Source organism: Chaetura pelagica, unplaced genomic scaffold (assembly GCF_000747805.2).
Source record: "Chaetura pelagica isolate M959 unplaced genomic scaffold, ChaPel_1.0 scaffold124, whole genome shotgun sequence".
In the NCBI taxonomy this organism is placed as follows: Eukaryota; Metazoa; Chordata; class Aves; order Apodiformes; family Apodidae; genus Chaetura; species Chaetura pelagica.
In genome coordinates, this window is record NW_009952891.1 from 613018 (window position 1) to 613788 (window position 771).

The 771-nt window shown below is 65.9% G+C and overlaps 1 protein-coding gene across 1 annotated transcript in view; it reads right to left on the bottom strand.

Annotated features, from left to right (window-relative positions):
• RGS11 (regulator of G-protein signaling 11) overlaps nucleotides 1–547 on the bottom strand; it is a 9604-nt gene extending 9057 nt beyond the window's left edge. The window contains exon 1 of the mRNA XM_009995517.1: nucleotides 381–547. Within this exon, the coding sequence (XP_009993819.1) occupies nucleotides 381–547 (167 nt within the window). The remainder of the gene's footprint in view (nucleotides 1–380) is intronic.
• Nucleotides 548–771: the final 224 nt, after the last annotated feature.

Consider the following 771-nt stretch of genomic DNA (forward strand, 5'->3'; position numbering starts at 1 on the left):
GCCTGTCTCGGCAGCCCTGAGGGGCTGGGTGAGCCCCCCGGGCGGGTACAGCCCTGGGCTAGGAGCCCGCATGGCTAACAGCCCCGGGGTGCGGGGCCTCTGCCTTTGCTGGGGGCCCAGGGGTGCAGCAGGGCCACTGCTCAGCACCCTGCTCAGCACCCTGGGGACCCGTGCAGCGTGGTGGCCCTTGCCCCAGGCTGTGCCTCCTGCTTGATCCCAGGGGTGGGTTCTGCAGGGGCCTGGGAGGCACGGGGCTGGCAGTCAGAAGGGTGACAGGTGTGGGGGGACAGTGCAGCAGCAGGACAGTCAGGGGTGACAGGGACATTGCCTGTCCTTGTGCCTCCCTGTCCTTGTGCCTGACACCCACCAGAGCCACCCACCAGTTGCCCACTGCCACTGGTTTGGGGTAGGAGATGGGGTTGATGGCTGCCCAGCAGCATTGGAAGGAGCCACAGGGCAGTGACAAGGCCCTCTCTGGGTGACAGGGTGCAAAGGGTGTCCTCAGGCTGTGGTGGGCTGCAGACACCCCCAGGCTCTTGCACACCATGTCTACACCAGCTCGTTTTGCTCCATGACCGTGCGGAAATGCAGCCGGTGGCAACAGGGGCCTCAGCTGTGCCACCAGGCCCTGGGGACACAGAGCCAGCCAGCATCCCCATGGCCCTAAGCAAAGGGACAACTTGGTGTCCCAGAGGAATTGCCCACGTCCATCCATGGTGTGTCCCAGCTCAGCCACCCGCTGCCACCAGTGCCTCTGTGTCATGGCTGGGG